General features: G+C 39.8%; 1 protein-coding gene across 4 annotated transcripts in view; it reads right to left on the reverse strand.

Moving 5' to 3' along the window:
- FZD3 (frizzled class receptor 3) overlaps positions 1-21,016 on the reverse strand; it is a 63,143-nt gene that overhangs the window by 10,200 nt on the left and 31,927 nt on the right. For 3 of the 4 annotated variants that reach the window (XM_062618575.1, XM_062618576.1, XM_062618577.1), the window contains 2 exons: positions 19,332-19,528; positions 16,768-17,785 (listed from right to left, as the gene is read on the reverse strand). In XM_062618575.1, the coding sequence (XP_062474559.1) occupies positions 16,768-17,785; positions 19,332-19,528 (1,215 nt within the window). The remainder of the gene's footprint in view (positions 1-16,767; positions 17,786-19,331; positions 19,529-21,016) is intronic. The other variant, XM_062618578.1, reaches the window with a different exon arrangement.

Consider the following 21,016-nt stretch of genomic DNA (forward strand, 5'->3'; position numbering starts at 1 on the left):
CAGTTGTGTGCTCTACACTCTATTCTGTTCAGACACGTCTCACGAGCAGCACGGGTACTTACGTTTCACCTAGTGAAGACCAGCAAACAAGTTCTGTCAGACACAAAGATTGCATATGTGATAGCGAGATTTCTGTAACCCGTTTTTTCCCATCTCCCATCTGCTGGGTGGTGTGGCAGCTGGATTGGTACAGATTGTCAGACAGAAATGTACTTTCCTTTGTGAATACAAAAAGACATCAGTTTGAATGCATTGTTTCCCCACTAAAACAGTGGCAGGTGTTCAGAAGGGAGGTTAAAAACATCAATTTCAGCATTCCTCCAGGGAAAAAATAATGCTTCTTTGTAGGCACACTGTTAATTTAAGATGCTCATATAACTAATTTCTGAATATTTTCCCCTTCTGCCCCCAAACGATCAATCACGGCTGCTTTTTAGTGATGGAGACCAGTGGCCTCTTCCCCCTAAAATGAATGAAATCACAAATTAATGAGCTTGCTGCGTATGTGAAGTGAAAGCGCAAACACAACACCTGTCCCCCTCCTTTGGGGCACAGTTCCACAATAACACTGATCATTTGATATTTCCCTAAGGATAAAAAGCAATGAAATTCAAATTAACCCATCCTTTTGTGGAAAATGGGAGTAAGACCAAAGGGGTTGAAAGACCAAAGGGAATCTGATCTAACAATCTCATAACCATTTCCATCACTGTCATTGCTTTGAGACTTAGAATATTATACTGACACTGCTTGTTTCCCAGCAAAATGTAGTAGCATTTGTCACTAAATAATACAATTATTTTCCCAGGTTATTAAAACCTTGCAAGTTGCCTGTTTTACTCTTATTCAACAAGCAAACTCATGCCACCATTCTGGCTACTAGGCTGCACAAGCTGAAGAATTGAGAAACTAAAAGCAACTGAAAATAAGGTAGTGGCTCACCTGATTTAGCCTTCATTTAAGAGCTAATGATAAAGCCAATATACACTTCAGGAGCCTCAGAATAGCTTAAATCTGTATGAAACAGTCTCAACAGGATCAGGAGACTTCCCTGCATCCAAAAGAAACAAAAGGAAACTTTTCTGGCTCTAACTACCAAAGCCACATGGCTCATGAGATATTCAGACTATTCCAAGCAGAATAAATACAATAATTCAGACTGGGGGACTTCTGAAAGCGTGGCTCTGTGCTGCCATGAGAGAACATGGATGCTCTGTGCTTCTTGCTCTTAGCACTGTGCATTAACTTTGCCTACTGGCTCGCATTAAAACAATTAAATTGTTAGAACAATTATGAAAAAGCATTGCTAACTATTCTCCAGACTTACTTAATAACTACTGAGTTGCTATAAACCCGCAGTGGAAATTAAAGCAAAGAGATCAGCTTGTACAAGACTCGGGCCAGTAACAGATAGCTTGGAAACCTAACCCAAGCTGAAAATAAATAAATAAGACACTGTAATAAAAGCTTATAAAATTACCATCTTAATGGGACGCAGGCTATTCTGGAGGAAAATTAGTCACCACAGAAGTTTATTTAGTGCCAGGCACTACAGATCCATTTCACCATGCTGAACTCACCTGCAACACATTTTTTCTCATAGATTACATCTATGTAAGTGCCAAAAAAATATATCCTTACAAAAACTGCCCCTACAGAACATTTAAACTGCCATGAATTATATTTTAGAAGAATTTCTCTTGAGTTTCTCTGGCATGTTATGGGATAGAAATCACTCAGTTCATAGAAGAAGTGCCCCGGTTTGCATCAGAAGTCACCCCTTGTCTGTATTGGGCCAGGAGAACACACTGGAGTCTATCACCTCCTGGAAAAACATCTGGAATAAAGAACAGCACAGCAGAGAGTGGCCTCTACAAGGTAATGCTGCAGGGTTTTCCTCATCTATCTCCTTCTTGAAAAGGGATCCCAAAGGACATCTAAAAAGGTCTTGACTCATGACTAGATTCTAATAATGTGCCTCCAACGCTCTTGCCCTTCAGGCCCTGCAGTTAGTCACTGTGTCAGGAAACAGCAATCCCCAAGAAGTTTGATGCTAACTGCTCTTGCACTCATGCAATGGGAATGCAAAACTGCAGCAGACTACAGCTTCAGCCATCGCCTCGCAGGTATCTTGCAGCAATCTTGGGACAGGGAGATTCTGCAGCTTCAGGAGACTAGTTCTGGGAGAACGCTCTGCTTATCAACAGAAAGCTGAATCTCAATGAAGCTATAGGGATGTCTGGTAACTTGTGGCTTTATCTTGAAACAGAATACAGCATTCAATCACTGCAACTAATTTTTTAAGTGCTAGCTGTGATTTGTCATTATAGAGATTGCCCAAGCACCTGCCTTCTGTTTTACCATTATGAGGAACTTGTACCATGAGTCTCTCAGCACTAATGCCAGGCACAAACCATGCAAAAAGCAACTCTACTTGAGTGTACTACCCATGAGAGACTTGTTCCTCTCTTTCCTTTTCCTGTGGACATGTACAAGCTGAAGGCAGGTGTCCTCTGTAGAGACAAAAAAGCAAACAAGTCCCCACCCACCACACAGCTGTTTTCCCCAGCACATCTTCTCTTTCCTCTTGTCACTGGAATAGAAGAATCACATCACAGTTCTTGACAATATTCCTCATTTTGGACCATTTCAGCTCCTCTCACACTTTGGTATGAGCTGTAGCTGTCTGAGGTAACAGGTCCAAGGACCCAAAAACTCTTTTTTCTGTTACAGACCTGTGGCTAATGCCTGTGATTAAAATGACAAAGTATAACTTGAAGTCAAGGCATGACTCACCCAAAGGCGTCTAACACAAAGGATGAAACAGATCCAATCTACTACAACTTCTCTTACTTAAATCCCAATGCGCACCAAAAAAACCAAACCAAAACCAAAACTCATGCAGCTCTGTGGAAAGGGACCTGCAGGTCCTGGGGAACACAGTGTGAGTGAACAGTGTGCAGCTGTGGCAAAGAAAGCCAACAGGATGCTGGGGAACATCAACAAGGGCATCACCAGCAGAGATAAAGATGTCACTGTCCTGCTCTACTCAGTTTCAGCTCCCACAGTACAAGAAAGATGTGGATGGGCTGGAGATGTCCCAGAAAGGGCCACAAAGACAATCCAAGGGCTGGGCAGCCATATGAGAATAGGCTGAGAGCTGGGCTTGTTCAGCCTGGACAAAAGAAGGTTCAGGGTTTATGAGTGCCCTTAAGATAAGAAACCTTTTCACCATATTTCCAGTATTTAAGGGGTACCTACAAAGAAGATGGAGACTCCCTTTTTAAAAGGAGTCACAATGAATGGAGGAGGAGTAATGGGCACAAGTTACACCTGAGGAGATTCTGGTTGAACACAAGAGGAAAATTTTTCATCATGAGAACAACCATCCACTGGAATAATCTCCTCAGGGACGTGTTGGACTCCCCAGCATTGGACACCATTAAGATTCGGCTGGACAGGGAGCTGGGCATTCTAGTCTAGGTCATGCTTTGCCAGGAAAGGTTGGACCAGATGATCCTTGAGGTCCCCTCCAGCCTGAGATTCTAAGATTCTGATTCTATGATTCATGCAGTTGTCCCTACCCCTGCTGTGGAACCAGATGGCATTACTGTAGTATTCTGTCTGTGCAAAAAGGGATTGTGATTGGAATGGGCTGAAATAGGTCAAGAAACTTAAGAGCTGCAAAAATGTTTTATCAGCAAATGCTTCTTTACTGGCACCCACGGCATATTGCTTGATATATTACCGATCTTCCACAGAGAGTAAGACAAGATTAAAGAGATGCCTACCTGAATTACTGGCAAATCTGTCAAATCAGGGATACTGAGGGGTGGCTGCAGTAGGATGAATTTGGCAGATCTGTCCCATGGCCAGAGAGCCCGAAAGCTCCGCATTGCCATTCAGAAAAAACAGCATTTTTGTCTTCTTCAGATATTAGCACTTCATTGGGAATCAAACAAGTCAGGAAAAAAACCTTAATGAATCAGAAAATCTGATTTCTGTTAATGCTGCTGATAAAAACATCCCTGGACTAAAACCTCTACAGCTTTAATATCTATTTTGGCAGTAGATAGTCTTCCTTGAATTCATTAAATTCTTACAAGACAGAATTTAGCAAGCTGATATGACTCAGGCTTGGAACATATTCCCATTTTCCCATAAATAAACTCCCACTGCTTGAATGAAGACACTTGGCATTAAGAACACAGAACAGAAGAAGCATCTTTGTTTCCAATGTCTTTCATTGCTACAGCCAGCCATGGCACACAAGCCCATTCAGTAGCCAGCCTCATCCTGAAATCATGAGCTCCTCCCTCAATTCCTCACAGAATTCTCTAATTCCAATTAAGTTTATTCATGACCATGTGATCATTCTGCCAGTACTGCCACTTGACTTTAACAACTCTTTTAACTGTCCTTGATGGATCATAGGATCACAGAACAATTTGGGTTGGAAGAAGGGACCTTAAAGCTCATCCAGATCCAACCCCCTGCCACAGAGGCAGGGACACCTTCCACTAAACCAGGTTGTTCAAAAACTGGCTTTGAACACTGCCAGGGATGAGGCAGCCACAGCTTCTTAGGGCAACCTGTGCCAGGGCCTCACTACCCTCACAGGGAAGAATTTTTCCCTAATATCTAATCTAAATGTCTAAAACTGCAACTGCATCCCTTATTACTCTTTCTTTGCTGGGCTACATACACTTATACACTCTCCTTCTCCAAAGACAAGTTCCAACAGAACCTTAATCCTGGCACCGTTTCACTACTTTTCATCTATTTTTGTTTTCTTCTTATAGTCTTGTTTGATCCAGCACAATGCAGTCAGCCACATAATGCCATACAGTAAAAAAACTAGTTGCACCTTAGTTTATATTTGTTCCTAAATGGTTGTGAATGAGTAATTACTATGCCATGAAATTGCTGGAGATGAATTTGTAAGAAACAGATTAGTGTAATTTCGTGAAGATGCAAATAATAGCCAAAAGCAAAAGTACAGAACTTAGAAGAAACAAAAAGCTGTTTTAGCAGACATGGGATATATAAAATATTTCTTACTCTCCTCAGACTCCTCAGAAATACCATGTTCATTAGTCTTAAGGCTGCCTTCTTCAAATTAGAGTGTGAATGGAATAAGATCAATCATCATTTACATGACTTGCTTTTACAAAATCAGTTCAACTGAGTCTTTGAAAAGTAATTTGGTGTCAGGGTTATTACATCAATTGAGAAAATCCTGTACTGCTGTAAGGGTGGCTGGAACGGGCTGCCAGAAGAGCTTGTGGAGTTTCTGTCCACAGGGATATTCAAAATTTGGCAGGACATGGCTATGAGCCCCCTGCTCTACTTGACCCCACTTTGAGCGAGGACTTGACTCATAATCTCCAAATGCCCTTTCTGCCCTCAGCTACTCTCAAAACAATAAAAGAGTATAATATACTCAAATATAACAACAAGAGTTATTAATGCCCAATTTCTACTTAAAATTCCTCTGTGTTCTCTCTGAAAGAACTGTCTCAGACTACAGACAAAAGTATTTTCATAAATTAAAGCTGAGTTGTTAAAACTACACAATAATGCGTTTTTTGAAAGATGAGTCCCAAACATCAAACACAAGGAGTAACGTAGCCTGGTCAAATGTGCTACATCCTGGAAGACAACACAGCTCAACAGTTTTGATGCTGCTTATCAGTTTTGATGTTAATCAGTTTATGATACCAATTATCAGTTTTGTGTTCATATTTTGACTCTTTCATGCTAATAATGAGAAATAGCACTGGGTTTTAGGGTTTTTGAGCATAACGGATATTTTAACATAAATCGGTCATAAACATTATATGTAATGACTTCAGAAACTCTATTAGAAAGAAAAAATACATAAACAAAACACAAGTAAAAATCTATCTGTATTGCTAAGAACATAAACTGTTAATGGAAAATGTGAATAACCCAACTTTAACATATACTTAAAGATAGTATTTTTTTTTGTATTTAAAGAGTCTTATTTATTTTCATATTAATATTTAAAAAGTATTCTTAAGTTCCTCATTTGAATTTTGAAGCTGCACCTGATTCTCGGGTGGGCTCAGCTCATGTGCAAAGCAAACCTTCATACATGTTGGGAAGAGACACTGTACTCTTCACCTGCCTTTACTTTTCTAGCAAATGGTATAATTCTCTGTTAAAAAGAAGAACTAACAGAAGGATGATGCATGGGGGCATTGTTTGTTCATACGAGTAAAGTAAAAGAATAACCCAACTTGAAATATGCAAGAATGTTACATTTTCATGCTATATAGCCCAGCCATGCCTAAGCTCAGTGGATGTTTACCAAGACCAAGGAACACAAAGAGCATGTCTGAGAGATCTTGACCAGTCTTACAGGTGAACTTGGTTCATTTATCTCATTATGTTCCATCACTAGGATAGATCTATTATGTCATGGTTTAAACTCAGTCAGCCACGCAGCCGCTCTCTCACTCCCTGCCCCTTCCTTGCCTCTGCTCCCGGAGGGATGGGGAGGAGAATCGAAAGAATGTAACTCCCACAGGTTGAGATAAGAACAGTCCAGTAACTACGGTATAACACAAACCACTGCTGCTACCACCTATAATAATAATGATAAGGGAAATAACAAGGGAAGAGAATACAACCGCTCACCACCCACCGACCGATACCCAGCCTGACTGAGCAGTGATCTAATCGCTTCCGGGTAACTGCCCCCAGTTTATACAGTGGGCATGACGTGCTGTGGTATGGAATACCTCTTTGGTCAGTTTGGGTCAGGTGGCATGTCTCTGCTTCCTCCCGGCTTCCCCTCCTCCCTGGCAGAGCATGAGACTCAGAAAGTCCTTGGTCAGAGTAAACATTACTTAGCAACAACTAAAAACATCGGTGTTATCAGTGCTGTTCCCAGGCTGAAAGTCACAAACACAGCACTGCACCAGCTACTAAGAAGGAGAAAAAATGACTGCCACCGCTGAACCCAGGACTACTATTATTAAATATAGTCTTTACTTAATAATAATGATTTCGGGTCTAGAAACAAATTGTTCTAATGAAGACAATAAATGTCTTTCTGTCTTTATGACTGTATTCTGAACTGCTTTACGTTACACCATGAAGCAAATCCCAATAAACACAGCTGGAGTTGACTGCTCATGTTATGCCCAGTGGCATTATAGATACAGTGACTGCAATCACAATTTCCTGAAAATCCAAAGCTTTAGAAGGAAATCTGTTGTCAGCAGTGTAACTGTCAGAACTGCTTAGTCCCAAGACCAATGACATTCAAATGGAAGCACCTTTCAGGACTGGAGTTTTAAAAATGTGTTGACAATAATAAAGATAGTCTGGAACTAGGAATAAATGCACAGATGTGCAGTATCTCCAAAATTTATTGTACCTTGTGTTCTGTGCTGACAGGACAAGTGATTCAATGGTCAAGAACACTACAGAGAACAACAAAAGCCATCATACTGAAATCCACTCAGATGTGGAATATCCAGACTTACAAACATCCAGGTTCAGCATTTGAGGGTATTTTGGCAGAGATCTACAGTTAACACCCCAAAGATTTTTCTCTTCAAAAGCTGTTCTAAAGCTATTGTAACATGACTGTCCAACATCTCAAAGCAACTCTGAAAGACTCATAAGCATTAATGAATGCATCTCTCTTCAGAATTTTCAAATGCAAATTATAGGCAATTTCCTTTAATTTATTAAAATGAAAAATTAACCTTTTTTAGGTAAATGATTTCTTAGTACATGCACTGCAGCACTCAATTCTGACAGTTAAGAGTGACTGGTGGTTCAAAATCAGAGAAATCAGACCTCCTGACTTAAGGGTTTTGTTGTCATTTTAATAGCAATTAAAAGAGTCAGTGGGAAAAGAGAGCTCCCTTAATATTCAGAATTAAAGGCTGCTCTAGATATAAAGCATGCATATTAAAAAGAGAATAGAATGAAACTGAGAAGGCAAAAATAGCAAGATCTGACCTCCTTTGGCAAGTTATCCACAGCAAAATACTGAATAAAAAGAAAGGGGGAAAAAAGAAAAAGGTGACCTTGAGGAGTCAGACTTGGGTACAAGTACAAATCAACCTGTCTGAAGATAATGGTTGAGAAATCAGCCTTTCCCTTTGGCTCTGGCTCAGGCAATCCAATTAAAAAAAACAGCCAGAAATGAGTCATGTGAATGAAATGATTGCTTTCAGTCAATATGCTAATTGACTGGAAATTGCATACATGCCAAGCAGAGATAAGATAATATGCTGCATCCTATGTAGGGTTTATCGAAGTCCTGGATGTGCAAGGAGGCAAGATTGCTATTATTAATGCCAAAAAGGAGAATTCTGAGACATAACTGGAGTATATGCTTTTCCTTGAATATGTTCTTAAGCAGCTAAACCAGGAGAAACTAAATCACTGCTAAGAAACAGTGTGATACTGTGATTAATGCTGTTCTGAGCTGACATTACTTTTGTTTTTGAAAGAAGCCTACCTCATAATTCAGATTTGCTCAGTCTCTTCTGAGTAAACAGAAATATGGAAAATATGTTTTTATCTCAACCTTTCCTTTTTCTTTTTAGGACAAAATAATTACATTCAACAAGAAGCAATTCCTTAGGGCAGATTTAAGCAAATCCATTACCTCTTCTAAGAGGAATTCTCAACAATAACTAATGGAAAAGAGGGGGGGAGGAGAAATCTAGATTTATAGACATCTCTAAATATATTCTCTTCATGCCTGTGCCACACACAAACAGTAATAAGATGTTTCTTAACAAAGCCTCTTTTCTGAATCCAGCTTCGCACACTCCCCCACACGTTTCTGAACACCCCCTGTAACACAGATGGTAAAACAGCTGAGACGTTTTGTATTTTAAAAGATAGTGCCAACACCCCTGATTAATAGAGAAAATGGCAAAAACTGGAAAATGACATATATTGCAGCCAATAAAACCAGGGAAACTCCATCCCAACTTTTATCAGCACACCAAAAATGTAGACTCTCCACCTCAACAGTTACTTCTTGCAACTGTTTCCAGCAAGACGTTTGCAAGCTCTGTCTTTTCTTCTCTTTGGTCCGTGTGTGCAATTGTTCTAAAGCACTTGTGCATGAAAATAAAGCCGGTGTCAACAGGGGCTACACTTCACCCGCAAGGCAGCCATGGGAAAGACAGGCTGCTACAAGAGCATTTCTGAAGAGCACGCGAGTCAACGTTCCCATTACAACATTTAAAAACTCTACAGCAAATTAGTGCCTATTAAGAATTGGAGGGTTTAGGAGATATACTGTAAAAACTGAACACACATACAATTTATAAAGGCTTTTTTCTTTGGTTTTCTGCTCTTTTTTGGGGGGATGGGAGAGAAATGAAGAGATGGAGCTGCAAAACCTGAGCAGGAACTTACAGCAGCTTGCCTCTGTGTCTCTTTTGCTTAAGCCCATTTTATTTAAAAGTAGGCACTCTGCAATATGATATTTAAGATTGAAGTAACAGCAAAGCAAATGACTAAACACCCCCATTCTCTTGGCTCTCAGCCCATCATTACTTTACCACCATAGTCGCTTTTCAGTTGGCACCTGGTCATAAGAAAGCTTCCCTGTGTTGAATAGGCTCTGTGAGACAGCTACGCGTAGCCTCTGCTTTCAGTAACCTTCCCATGGTGTTTGCTCAGGGCACTGGGTGTAAAGTAAAGGAAGGACAAAGCCAGGCCAAGAGGGAATGAAACACGTTTGGAAATGTTGCCCCTACCCCTGTTGCGTGGGCAACTTTTGAAAAGGAGGCAAAACAAACAAAGCAATTTATAGTTGTTAGTGATCCAAACCAGCCTGAAATGAAGAGATTTTTATCACAACACTGTTAATTTTGAGACATCTAAGATGATCTTGAAAATACAGAGTAAAAAAAGAAATTAACTGTGGTTAGATCAAAAAGCACTTTTGTGAAAATGGGAAACAAGAAAACTGACAAATTCTTGAGCCAAAATTATCAGCATGTGACAGAGATTAACCCTAATATTAAAATCCATGTCTCCAATGTTAGTTGTCAAATTATGTATGAAAATAATCTGCAATGCCATATAGTTTCAATATTAACAGAAATATATCAGCAAGCTTGTACTTTGCTTTCCTTTGTGCCCGTGCTAAATACATGTAACCATCCCTGACAGACAAGAGGTACCACCAAAGAAACATTCTCTCCATTTACACTTCTGGTATCTTAGGCAACCACAATTAATCCTCTCTTCTGTATCCGACACCCTCAATGAAGAGAAGTGAGTGGGTGAGAACTCCCACCTGCAGTAAAAACCCATTTGACATCATTACACAGCACGACTGGGGCCTCATCTTAGAATGAAATAGAGCAGAAAGGAATAAAAAATTGGCTGCATTGACTGTTTTTGTTGCCGACAGAAATGATATTCGGTATTACACCACCTTACAGCATCGCTCTTCAGAATTAAGTCCTTAAAAATACCAAGGCAGTTGGGTTTTTTTTAAGCAAAGATTAGAATGAAAATAGAAAAGATTTAGAGATAAGCTTCTCCAAACTGCTTTAAGAACTCAGTTGGTTAAAATTACGTTTACAAAACTAGTTGCGTTATGCTCATTGCTCTTGCAGAAAAGTCTTCTCTATCAGTAGCTGAAGCATGTTTATGTGACACATAGCAATATTAGCTGTCTGTGGAATTCCCGAACTCAAGCCTATGTCCTTCCCAGTACTGTGCTTTAGGTGCTTGCTTATCTTTCTTCAAAAATGAGCAAAAACCATGTTACAAAGTTTTACTTCTGGAATAGCTGCTATTCAAGCCAAGCCTTGTCAGGACCTAGAAAGAGTGAGTGTTTCAATGGTGTTGAGGCCTATTCTGATTTTTGGAGGGGAGAGACTGCAGAAGCCCCGTAACCTCTCCTACCCCTTCCCCCCAAAAAAAATTCCTTAGAATTTTGTAGTAGAAATCCTAACAAAAATATCCACTAAGAGCAAATGTGACCTCTTCAAACAGATAATGAATTAAGCTAGGACACAATTCATTTGAATGTCCATTGAATCGCTACAGAAATGCCCATTTCTCTGCTTCTGCTGGAAAAGGAGGCTAGGATGCCTGGCTCATATAGAAACATCTGAAATTAGATAAATGAGTGCTGCTTTCAGTAGCTGTTCTTGATTTTCACGTTGTTTTCATTCTAATTTAAGCCCATTATTTTATCTCTGAAGGTTTACTGGTTTCTATGAGCTCAAGCCCAAAGCCAGGAAATAGATGAGATACTGAAGTCAACACTGAACAAGCACAGTGTCACACATTGGTTAATTTCTAAATGTACTCATCACTACATTTACTTCTGGTTTTGGACTTAGGAATCTACCTGGAGTACAGTGCAGCAATGCCTGAGCAAGCCTGGATGGATATTCGGCATCCAGCACAAAACTGAGGTCCTAATGAAAAGTAAAAGAGAGTTTCCAATGCAAAATCAGAGTTTGCAATTTGTTCTCAACTCTCTATCTCTCCCTAACTCTCAACTGCTATCAGATCTTCCCCATCAACAGTAAATCAGATGTGTTATCCACATCTGTTTCCACTCCTTTAAATAATATCAAAAAGATAAGTAGGGAGCACTACCTTCACTTAGCAAGTGAGAACCAAGGTCTTCTAAGCATGTGAGGCTACATTAGTAGGGAAATTATGAATATCAGATCACAAGTAAAGGTAATTCATACCACTTAGGTTCATTTCTCATGGACTCCCACTAACGTAGCGGATGTCTTTGAAATAGTTTATTTTTTCCTTTTTATTTTGTCTTTAATAACTGAATTAGATGTCTCTCCCATCAGCACAGCACCTAGCCTAGCCCTAAAGCATTTGTGGAAACTGTGCAGAATCTATTTATGTTTGGATTTCAGAGGAATGAATCATAACCCAGGATCTTCTTTACTTTACAGGAAATCTGTTTTTGTGGTTCAGCCCAAGAAACCTTCCCAGGCCTAAGCTACTTACATAGTACAATTATGGGACTACAAAAAGAGGTAAAAGCTTTTAACACCACACTCTGTCATCCCAAGAAAGCAGACACATTTCCTTATCTTGGGAAGATGACAGTTACCACTTTCTTCCACCTTTGAAAGTTTCTGGCTTGCTGCATCCCTTCCCTTTTCTCTGTGTGAGAAAAGCTGCACTGACCATTTGAACTCCTACTTTTGTAAGAGAAACAGCTTCAGAGACAGACTGCCGAGTATCTATTTCACTTTTTAGCCAAATCCATCCCAGTTTTGTGACATATTTTCACAGATTGGGGCAGGTCACTGTGTCCCAGTTTGCCTTTGTAATTCCTAAGAGGAACAAATCTACGCCACTCTCCTTGTAAAACACCATGGTGATTGGAGGACAAGAATATGTTTTGGTTTTTTTTCCCTTTTACCCTACTTTTTACCTTACACCAGCTATATCGGACATGAGATGTCTCATAGAAAGCAACTTACAGCTTTTATGGCACCAGGAATTCAAAAACCTGACTAGACATGGTCTTTGGCTGACCCTGCTTGAGCAGAAGGGTTGGGCTAGATGATTTCTAGAGGTCCCTGCAACCTGAGTGATTCTGTGCTTCTGTAAAGTGAGTGCCCAAACTTTTATCCCTGTCCATCATGACATCTGAATTAGTTGCCACAGCATGACAATTCCCATCAACAGAAAAGGTAGAAATTGCAAATTAAGAGGAAAGAGATGAACTCTGAAAGCACTGGGTCAGGACTGCAGATGAAGCAGCCAGGCCACACTGGGAATACTGTGTTCAGTTTTGGTCCCCGTTCTACAAGAAAGATGTAGATGGGCTGGAGAAGGTCCAGAGAGGGTCCACAAAGATGATCCAAGCACTGGGCAGCCGTGTGAGGAAAGGCTGAGAGAGCTGAGCATGTTCAGCCTGGAGACAAGAAGGCTCAAGGGGAGACCTTATTACCATATTTCCAGTATTTAAGGGATGACTACAAAGAAGATGGAGACTTCCTGTCTACAAGAAGTCACATGGAAAAGATGAGGAGTAATGGGCACAAGTTATTCCTGGGGAGATTCCAGTTGGACATTAGAGGAAAATTTTTCACAATGAGAACAATCAGCCATTACAATAATTCCCACAGGGAAATGATGGACTCCCCAGTGCTGGACACTGTTAAGGTTTGGCTAGACAGGGTGCTGAGCCATCTAGTCTAGGTCATGCTTTGCCAAGAAAGATTGGGCCAGATGATCCCTGAGGTACCTTCCAACTTGGAATTCTGTGATTCTATGAGTACCAAGAACTTGTTAAGAATGGTAGAATTATTAGTGATATGATGATAACCACCCTGAACAGCAACAGGAGGATGCAGAATCTTATTCCCCAAATGTCCCTCCTTGAGCCCAATATAACAAGAATCCAACTCTCTGTTCTAAGGCTCTGCCCTCTGAATGACAACATGATATTGGTAGACCCATCACTATTACAAAGGGGAGCAGAAGGAGGAGCGGCACAGCATGTATTTTCAACCATAGCAAAAGAGACGACTAGATGTGATTAATTTATGATTGGACTGTGTCATGCTTCCCTGATTTCTCCCTTCATTTCTGCATTTTACCTTGATGTAAAATCGTGCTATACTCTCATAAAAATGATCATATATGAGATAAAAGTCTGACCTGAGAAACATGTCATGCACACACCGCAGTTAAAATGCTACATTTCTGATGAAGGTACCAGATTCTAAATTAATTTCATTTTCCACTGCATGAACTCATCTTGCACAAAAAAATTAATCCATTTTTTGAGGCCAAGCGTGAACCCATTTTTTAACGCAATGAGTTAAGAAAAGTGGGATAACAACATAAAACTCACCTCTTCATTTGAATATTACTGTGCTGGAAATTGATCACAAAGGCACTGGTCCCACTCTAACCCCCTAACCCTAACCCTAAAAAGAATAATGTTCCGACCTCAGTGAGAATGGAGATGGACGGGTTAAGAAATTTTTAGGCCACTATGAGCAGATACTTCACAGAGAAGTAACAATGGCTGGAAAGATGACACCATTGCAATTACTGCAAACAGTCCTGGCATCAGAAACAATACAAATGATTATTTGTGGCAATATCTTAGTCAATTTGCCACCATCCATATTGAAATTAGGATGCTCTAATATAACAACCTTGATTTTTTAAACTAAGAGATTTATCCAGGCTGATACGAAATGCAGCTCCCAGAGTTCTTACTCTCTCCAACCTCTCTTCCCCTCCTTAGTCTTTCCCAGAAACCTGGAGCACTGAGGACACTGAGAGGAAGGTAAAGTAACAGGAGCTTCTTTTTGCCCTGTATTTATTCCTCAAAGGGATTGAATACTGGGATAGTGATTTCCTGTCTTTGTGGCAAAAATTTTTATTTCACAAGGAAAGTAACACATGCTTTCCAGAAGTGTTCCAGAAAACATGCTGTCCCACATCTGACAAATAACCATAATAATACACAGCCAGGTCAATCCGGGAAATATCTGGGTAGCCAGAAATCAATACTGAAGCATAAAAGTTCTTGTTGCTTCCTCCATTTTGGGAGTATTCAACCCTTTAGGTAGTCAAAGAAACATGATGTCTATTTTTCATTTTATCACCAGCTGCTGAGGCTGCCTTTGGTTTAGCAGTAGCCAGGAGAATCTGCAGCAAATGCTTAACGCCGTGGTACCTCCTGTGAGCAGCAGCCACCCAGGAGGGAGGTAGGAATACATGCCTCTAGCAGCTGTGTACCCAAACCCCTCATTAGCCACTTTCCAGAATGAGTTACTGTGGCATCTTCCTCTGATGGCAAAAATGATGCAACGGTTGAATGGACTAATGAATTCTTAACCTCAGATTTGCTGGTGTTGGCAAAGGAGTGCCTATGCAAGCAGCAAATACCAGCTACCACAATACCGTGTAAGTCTGGCACGTAAAAACCTTTGTCCACTGTGGAATCAACAACAGCTCTCATTTAGGATAGTCTAATCTCAGAAATTGATATTCAAATATTTGAAGTTAAGTAACATCAAGGCTTAGAAAAAGTACGGTTTTATTTTGCAAGTGAGTGATACTTTCCACAAAGCTTTACATTTCCGAGTAATTTGCCAACATATTTCACTAGTATGATCTAAGGATAAAATTATTTTTCCTCGCAGCTTTGGAAATCTGTTTCAGTTGTAAGTCTGGATAGTTTAATTAGGAAAGCATGTTTAGTTCAATGAGAAAAAAAAAAGATGGGCTAGACAAAACCCCCTTCTAATACTCTCTAGGGTCTACAGGTCCTTCAACCCAATTTGATATGAAAGAAACCATTATTGTTCTTTTGACTCCCGCTGAGCCATTACAGCAACGGTTTTCTAGAGACTTGAGTAGCATTTACTACATAGCTGCATTATTCCACTAGCCAGAATTTTAGACATCACATGTTCCAAGGTTTAACATAGTTTTTGTTCAACATTCTCAGAATGAAACATCTTTTTAATTTTATAGATTCTTAGACAAATGCTGGATTGCCACACACTGCGTATTTGAAATTAACTGAGAGAAAACCTCATCTACCTCTTCATCTGTCTTTTTAAGCATCAGTCAGTTTAACATATTAAAAACTGTGGCAGTGAAGACTTAATCAAGCAAATGAAACTGAACACACCCACTGACAGATATTTCCTGCCATAAAAACGCTCACACATTGGATGGGAGGGAAGGGTCACACCCTAATAAAATCTAAGAGACAAAACATTAGAAAGGCTTAAAAGGTAATAAAAGGATTATTATCAAGCTATATAGGCTAAGCCAAACCTTTAAGTGATATTTCATTGCATTAAAATGTGAGGTCTAATGATCCAGCTGGTCTTTTAACTGCTTTAGAGCCAAATATTAACTTTTTTTATACCCCTGCGTGCAGCTATAGAATATAGGCTTGCTGTACAACCTTCTTGAAATAAAGTTGCTTCCAAATAAATTGCAGAAATCAGCTGAGCAATAACAGACCAGAACCCATGTGCCATTTGGGCTCAAAAAAGAAAAGTAGGCTTCAAGTAATTAATACTTACAATATTTTCTTTGCAACTGCAGCAGCATAATACTGAAGTAAACAGTGGACAGTTTGATATCTAGTGCTCTTAGATGCTTCTGTTCCTGTGACAACCCAATTAAATTGAGCAGATAAGTGTAATCTTCTTGAAAAAAGAAAACAACAAAGCTGATGAGCTGTACACTCTGGTTTTCTTCAGAAGACACTTCAAGCAAGAGTTTATATGGATGTTTCTGACACATGCATAGACTGCTTTAAAATGAGCACAGAACCTCTAGGCTAATCAAAGCAATAAAACTGTTACAGATGAACAAGAAAAATAGAAAAGCAGTAATCAGGGTGATGACAACTCAGTTGAAATGCCAAAATTCCTTCAGAGCAAAACTTCTAACACACCTCTAAGATCAAAAATAATCTTGTTAAGTCCTGTTCTTGAAGTTGGTTTAAAATAACATCATTATATCCTGCACGGGTCCCACACAGCCCAGAAACTCTGTAAAAAATACCAAGATAGCTGATGCAAGCCTCCAATTTTCCAGTAATACCTACTCTTCCAGAAGGCCTAATGCATGATCCAAATATTTTGAGTATGGTAAGAACATTCCATTGTAGGAAAAGCCACACTTTCAATTGAGGATGACAAGTAAGTCTTAACATATCCCCTCATGACCCATTTTCTGCACTCCTGAATATGTCATTATTGGTTTCCTCACCTGATAGGGACACGGGATGTGATATTCTCTGCAGCGTTCTTGAATCCACGTTGTCTCCCACACACCTCGATAAGCCTGCTCATAGAAATAGCAGCCGATTACAACCAACAGCGGCACGAGGTACAGAACACTGAACACACCAATCCGGATCATGAACTTCACTAGTTTGTCCTGGTTCTCTTTTTCTAATGGGATTTCAATGCGAACCCGATTGAGGGAGATAATGCCAGCTAGCAGAAGGGAAACTCCAACAACAACATACAGGCAGAGAGGTGCAAGTACAAAGTATCTTAATGCATCCACATCATAGAGGCCAACAAAACATACGCCGCTAATATTGTCACCTTCAATTTTATTCATTGCTAAGAGGATGATGGTCAGAGTTCCTGGAATGCCCCAGGCGCTGGCATGGAAGAGCAATGCTTTCTTCTCGATTGCTTCACTGCCCCATTTTGGCACAGCTGCCAAGAACCACGTGATGGTCAGGATGACCCACCAAACGCTGCCAGCCATGGTAAAGAAATAGAGCACCATGAAAAGCATGGTGCAGGCTTTGTTGTGAGAGCCCTGTGTCACTGTGGAAGCCTTGTACTGGGCAGGGCTAGATGCGTTACATGCTACCCGGTCTTCAAGAAGAAAGCCAATGAAGAAAATTAATGACACCATCATGTAACAGACAGCATAAAATATTATTGGTCTTTCTGGATAGCGAAATCTTGTGACATCAATCAGGAAAGTTAAAAAAGTAAACAAGGTAGCAGAAAGGCAGACGATGGAGATCACTCCGATGAAGTAGCGAGCAAAGGAGAGCTCTTCATGCCGAAAGTACATATTTGGGCAAGGAGGAGAACAGTCCCGTACCCTCAGGAAAGAGTAACCGAGATCAGGGTCTATTTTCAACTCCCGAGGACACCAAAAACCATAATCCCTCTGTACTGCCATTGGAGTGTCTTCTGTGGGCTCCCCAGCTAAACTGAGGTCAACAAGACGAGGATATGGCTCATCACAATCTGGGAATCTAAAAAGTAAGAAGATAATGATTTACAAGAAATATACACATACTTTGCAAATACTAGTATCCTTATTTATATACCTGACTTTAGACACACTAACTGAAGTGAAAACAAATACACCCCAAGTAACACAAAGGTAATCTTATGAAGTACTGACTATGTGTAAACAAATTCTAGAACTCATTGTCCCAGAATGCAGCGGATGTTGAAATAATAAAATAGGTTTAAAAATAAAATGGAGAAATAAATGGACCAATTGAGGCTTTAAGCATAAAGGTAAGGATACAAAATCCATCTCAGGAAGTCTATAAAATTAGGATTCCTTGGACTGTGTGTCCAAGGAAGCACAATTCTGTAGAACATTTAAAAAACTTTCCCTAAGCAACTCTACCAGCTGCTATCAGACAGGAGGTGAGCTAGTTAAACCAAAATTCCAACCTAGAACCGCTACTAGCGTTCATAAATAGAAATGATTGGGAAGATACTTCTGTAATTAAGTAAATCTCTGACTGGAGGCTAAGGACTGCTGGAGATGCAGTCTGAAGTCTTGAAGGAGGGATTCCACACATAGCTGCCCAGTTCTTTCCGCTGGTGGATGTTATCTAAGCCTTAGCAAGAGCAGCACAAGCTAAGCACATCTGCTCCTCTACCACCATCCATATTCTGGCACAATGGCACTGATGCAGCACCAGCAAAGTTTCAGTAGTTTTAGCTCTGGTTTTGACATTTCACTGCGTGGGCCTCACTGAGGAGATAGGTGGACCTACAGCGCGCAGGCATCTGTTGAGAGGATGGAGTTAAAGCTATCTTTGATCCAGATTATCAAGGCCAAGAAGCATCCCAACACATTTTTTTGCTAAAAGAGGTTTTAATTCTCTTCAATCCAACCATAAGAGAAACTATTTCTTCTTGTCTGTGCTCCTGCATTTTATTAGCTGTTAGAGTCACTTATAAAAAAATAAAGCCTAAAGATATTGTTTTCAATTTCATGTATATCCTGTTTCAGATAGATTGGAACATCATTGAGTACTTTTCTATAAAGTTGTTTGTGTAATGTAAAGCTGAAAACATCTCTTTGTACACAAGCTCAACAAGAGGCTGATGCTCTGAAAACAGAGCTTTGAAATTTTATACACTCACCAAAACCTGCCAGCTCCCTCTTCAGAAAAAGACACTATTCATCTCTAGCATATGGAATTTTGCCTCTCAAGAGAAATTTATTGCAGTATCACCTATTAAACTCTATAAAACAGATCAGCATAAATGACAAAGAAGAAAACTAGATGGGTATATTCATTCATTTAAGAATATGCATGTGCAGTTTGCTGTAATTGGCCACCAAAATTTTCAACTTATCTCTTGTGCAGATGACAGAAATATGAACTCAGTTTCCAACACTAGAAACAGGCTGTTACACACATGGAAGGGAAAATAAGAGCACATGTAATGGAACGTATTTAAAACTGTCTGTTTCAGATCATAAAACATCCTGGATCATACTAAAATTTTAGCCTGGGATTCTGAAAAAAAAACAACTCCAAATCTGCTCACCTGGTGCACTCCATATCCTCAGGCCAAGAGACCCCAAACATCTCCATGAGTTTGGAGCACTCACTGTACGCTCTTTGACAAAGTCTGCGACATGGGAGAGTGACACGGCCATACTCCATGCACACAGGAGCGTAGAGGGCACACAGAAATGGCCGAAAATCTCTGGAGCATTCCAAGTTCACCATTGGATGAAATGGCTAGAAAATAAAAAGGAGAATTTAACAGCTACCAACAGCAGTCTTGTAGAACACTTCCAGTGTTGGGGCTTTCACAGTCATAACAATGACCATCTTTTTCTGAACCCTGTCTGCCGGAAGAAGTGATCATCATAACACAGCACTCACATATTTTAGGAAGACAGGCAAAAGAGGCTCGGGGACAATGACAAAGATTCACATGGGACATTTAGGGATTTGATTTGCATTAAAATCAGTGGGAATTAGCTGAACACCTCTGAGGATTTAGGCTTACCTTCACACTCTCCAATAACAGTCATATAAACTTGACTCCATTTAGTATTTCTGTAACTGACACACATCATTAATTGCTAGCTGCTGATTGAGTAGGATAGTATGAAAAATTGGCAATTGGTTGATGAGATTAGAATCGGAGGAATGTTAGATATTATGCAAGATTCCTTGAAATACAGCCTATAGCCTACTGTGATCTTTCAAATACGATTTTCAGATCACACCATAATAACTGTAAATAATCTCTCCTGACTTTCTTCAGCAGGGCAGTATTGTTTATATCTTTCTACAAAACGCAAACACAGGACATTTTCCGTTGTGTTCTTCCCACAGCATCTCATCCAGCTGAAGAGAACCCATCTGTGAAAATCTCAGTTCTATCATCATAACATATTTGTAGAAGGAAAACAGTCCCAACACAAATGCTATCATTGTTATATAAATTCTTACACAGAGACAAAACTTCTCTACAGAACAGGGCTGTAATCACAGTGAAGTCACATTAAGGATGTAATTTCTTCACTAACCATCAGAAAGCGCTGTGAAATCAGAGCCTGACAAAAATGAGTCAGAACAAAATAACTGGTGTCTTATGCTACTGGGTTGCTTTATAGCACGTGTGAGTAATGGTGATAGCAACTCCTTGGAAACCCTGAGAGAAAATCACTGACAATTGGCCAACATACAGCTGTTCTTCAGTGTTTCTGAAGATAAAAAAGAAGGGGGAAAAGTAGGATATGGATTTAAGTCTTAATAAAAACTGGTGCACACTGATAATCCATGTGATCTTCTTACTGTCCTGTGTGGGTTCATTTTGCTCTTGCTTCTTATGGCTTGTCTTTAAAACTCTCCAGGAGTCAATCAATATCTAATTCTAAGTTTGTGTGGCACCTACTAGTATATAAAGCCTCTCCATATCTTTGGATATTACTATAATGTCAATTCTATTAAGAGTGAAACGATGGGATAGTTAAATATATGGGGAACTACAGAATAAAACAGAACAGTGTATGAATGCTCAGTTACTGTGTTACCTCCATACTGGAGAAACAGCAGTGACATTTAAGAAAGCCTTTTGTTTTCTTCAACTTATACTTCAAGTCATAGCTTGAAGGGAAAAGGTGTCAGTTGTTTGATCAATGGCAATGCTAACATAAGATCTGTTCTGGAGGGATTTTTGTTAGAAGTCCATTTTCTTGATACTAGAGTTTCCTC

The sequence above is a fragment of the Pezoporus occidentalis genome, unplaced genomic scaffold, assembly GCF_034315485.1.
Source record: "Pezoporus occidentalis ecotype Australia unplaced genomic scaffold, CSIRO_AGI_Poc_V1 ctg201, whole genome shotgun sequence".
Classification (NCBI taxonomy): domain Eukaryota; kingdom Metazoa; phylum Chordata; class Aves; order Psittaciformes; family Psittacidae; genus Pezoporus; species Pezoporus occidentalis.